At 53.5% G+C, this 2,636-nt stretch overlaps 1 protein-coding gene across 1 annotated transcript in view; it reads left to right on the forward strand.

Annotated features, from left to right (window-relative positions):
- Nucleotides 1-770: 770 nt before the first annotated feature.
- The window catches only part of Rab25 (RAB25, member RAS oncogene family), a 7,153-nt gene continuing 5,287 nt past the window's right edge, over nucleotides 771-2,636 (forward strand). The window contains exon 1 of the mRNA XM_005356928.2: nucleotides 771-810. Within this exon, the coding sequence (XP_005356985.1) occupies nucleotides 771-810 (40 nt within the window). The remainder of the gene's footprint in view (nucleotides 811-2,636) is intronic.

Below are 2,636 nucleotides of genomic sequence, written 5' to 3' on the forward strand. Positions count from 1 at the left end.
AGGAAGGGGGGAACCGTGTGGGTGAGTAGGAAGGGGGGAGCCCTGTGGGTAAGTAGGAAGGGGGGAGCCCTGTGGGTGAGTAGGAAGGGGGGAACTGTGTGGGTGAGTAGGAAGGGACCCATCTGGGCAGGTAGCATCCCAGCTCCACCTGAGGGAGAAATGCTGCCCATCCCTGGCCTGAGGCTGTTAAGGAAGGGCTTGAAGCTGCACGCTGGTGCAGCTCCTACAACTGCAGAGATGCTGTGCCCAGCTTGCATTTCTTGCCCTAATAGCTCTTTGCCTGATGCCTACCAGAACCTGAGATGAGAAAGCTGGAGGCCAGTAGCTTGTGCCCCACCACAAATCTGTCTCTCTCAGCCTAATGGCAGCTCCCCTTCTGCAAACCCTAGGAACCTTCAGCTCAACCTCACCCCCTGTTAACTCTAGGAGAAGGTTCTCCTGTTTTGAGGGTGTGTGGGCTGAAAGCAGACACCTAACCTGTTTAACCTGTCTGACGTCATCTCGCTCCACCCACCTGTGCCCAGGTCCCCAGTCAAGCTGGCTAGCTCTTCCTGTTCTCAACTTCCGTCCTCTCAGCTCCCACAGAGCCCAACCTGCCAAAGCTGAGCCTCCGGGGCTCTTCCTGGCCTCAACTCAGCCCTCCGTCCCTCACCCCAGTGAGAGGGGAGCTAGGTGCAAGTCTCTGAAGAGCTGAGAGTTGAGGCCATTTAACCAATAAACAAACAGTGACCTCTGCACCTGCAAACACCTTCACTCCATGCGGAATCGAGATGACTGGAAAAGACGATGATTATAATTTTGTCTTCAAGGGTAAGTTGGGGATCTTGCGAAGGGAAGGCTCCAGAGAGAGGCTGTTTCCAGAGGAGATAGGGTGTCTTCTTGTGTTTTATCTCTTACTTGGAATCTAGGAGAGAAAGCAGGGCTCAGGAGTGTAGGCAGGAGTGTTAGAGGTGCAGATGTTCGGAAGCTGTATAGTCTCTAATAAATGCTCAACTCCCTGGGAATGTCAGCTGGTGAAGCCCAAGAGATGGAAGTCTGATTTAGAAAGAACTTGCATTCAGGGCAGAGGGAGAAGAAAGCCAATTTAAGAGGAAGAAAGTCTGTCCAGGCCGTGGTGGTACATGTCTTTAATCCCAGCCTCGGGAGGCAGAGGCAAGCAGATCTCTGAGTTTGAGGCCAGCCTGGTCTACAGAGTGAGTTCCAGGACAGCCAGGGCTACACAGAGAAACCCCATCTTGAACAAAACTGAAAAAGAAAAAAAAAAAAAAAGAAAGTCACCATCTTTCTGAGCAGGTGCATAGAAGGGGAAAGGGAGACCATTGTTGAGCTAGGTAGCTGATACAGAGGGGAGGTGCTGGGACAGTGCGATGAATGAGCTGGCTGATGGTTTCCATGAGACTCCTGCGCTGAGCCTGTGTGGTGGTATCCACCAGGCTGTCTCTGAAAGCGACAAAGCGTGCACCCCCCCCCCCCAACAGTGTATCTCTGTAGCTTTGGAGCCTGTCCTGGAACTCACTCTGTAGCCCAGCCTGGCTTCAAACTCACAGAGATCCGCCTACCTCTCCCTCTGAGTGCTGGGATTGAAGGCGTGCGCCACCACCGCCTGGCTCCTTCCTACTTCTTCATTCTCAGCTCCAAGTGTTTGGTCCCTCTGTGGGTCTATAGCCCACTTCCTGAAGGCACTCTCCTTCCCTTTGCACCACACCCTGCAGCCTCTCCCAACCTCAGCCCCACCCTGGCCAAGCTGGGAAGCCTGTACTCCTGGCATTTTCCCAAGGAAACTGGTAGGACTGTGGCCTGGCGGTGGTATAGTGACTCCTAACTATTGAGCCCCCAGTGCCAAACTATCTTCACATGCCTGGTGCGGTCCATCATTCTGAGTGATCCCATGGCCTCTCTGGCACTTACCAGTTGGCACAAATGGGGTTCCAGTGCCACCATGGAGAAGTGGGGGGGGGGGCGAACTATGCTGACTCTGGCCACCATGTGAAGATGAGCAGGAGGACTCAGGACAGGGCAGAGGGTGGCCACCTGCCATAGCCTTGGAACAGGGAGCTGTCCAGGAGAGGCATGGCATCCATGTTCACGAGGGCTCACAGCACTCATGCATGCACACTGAACTGTCACTGCCACTGCCCACCCCGTGCAGTGAGAGGGTGGGGCAAACCCTTCCTGAAAGGTGGGAGTGGGCAGTACATTAGTGTTTAGTACAGTGAGATAGACCTACTGGGGTGATAGACCTACTGGGAGGGGCTTCCTTGTCTATAAAATGGGAATGGTGGTGACGTGCACCTCTGGGTGAGGCTACATAAAGGCTTGGATGGTGGCTTATCTGAAGAAAGCAAGCTTGGCACACCTTTAATCCCAGCACCCTGGAGGCAGAGGTTCTCTGTGAGTTCAAGGCCAGCCTGGTCTACAAGAGCTAGTTTCAGGACAGGAACCAAAAGTTACAGAGAAACCCTGTCTCGAAAAATCCAAAAAAACCAAACCAAAACAAAACAAAAAAACCCTTGCCCTGGGTCTGAAGACAGGGCTGGGGATAGATGAATGGAGACCCTTCTCCTAGCAAAGGAGAGGCAGTGACACACACAGGTGCACTCCTACACCTTCACAGGAGAGGCAGTGACACACACACA

This window comes from Microtus ochrogaster, chromosome 21, assembly GCF_000317375.1.
Source record: "Microtus ochrogaster isolate Prairie Vole_2 chromosome 21, MicOch1.0, whole genome shotgun sequence".
NCBI lineage: Eukaryota > Metazoa > Chordata > Mammalia > Rodentia > Cricetidae > Microtus > Microtus ochrogaster.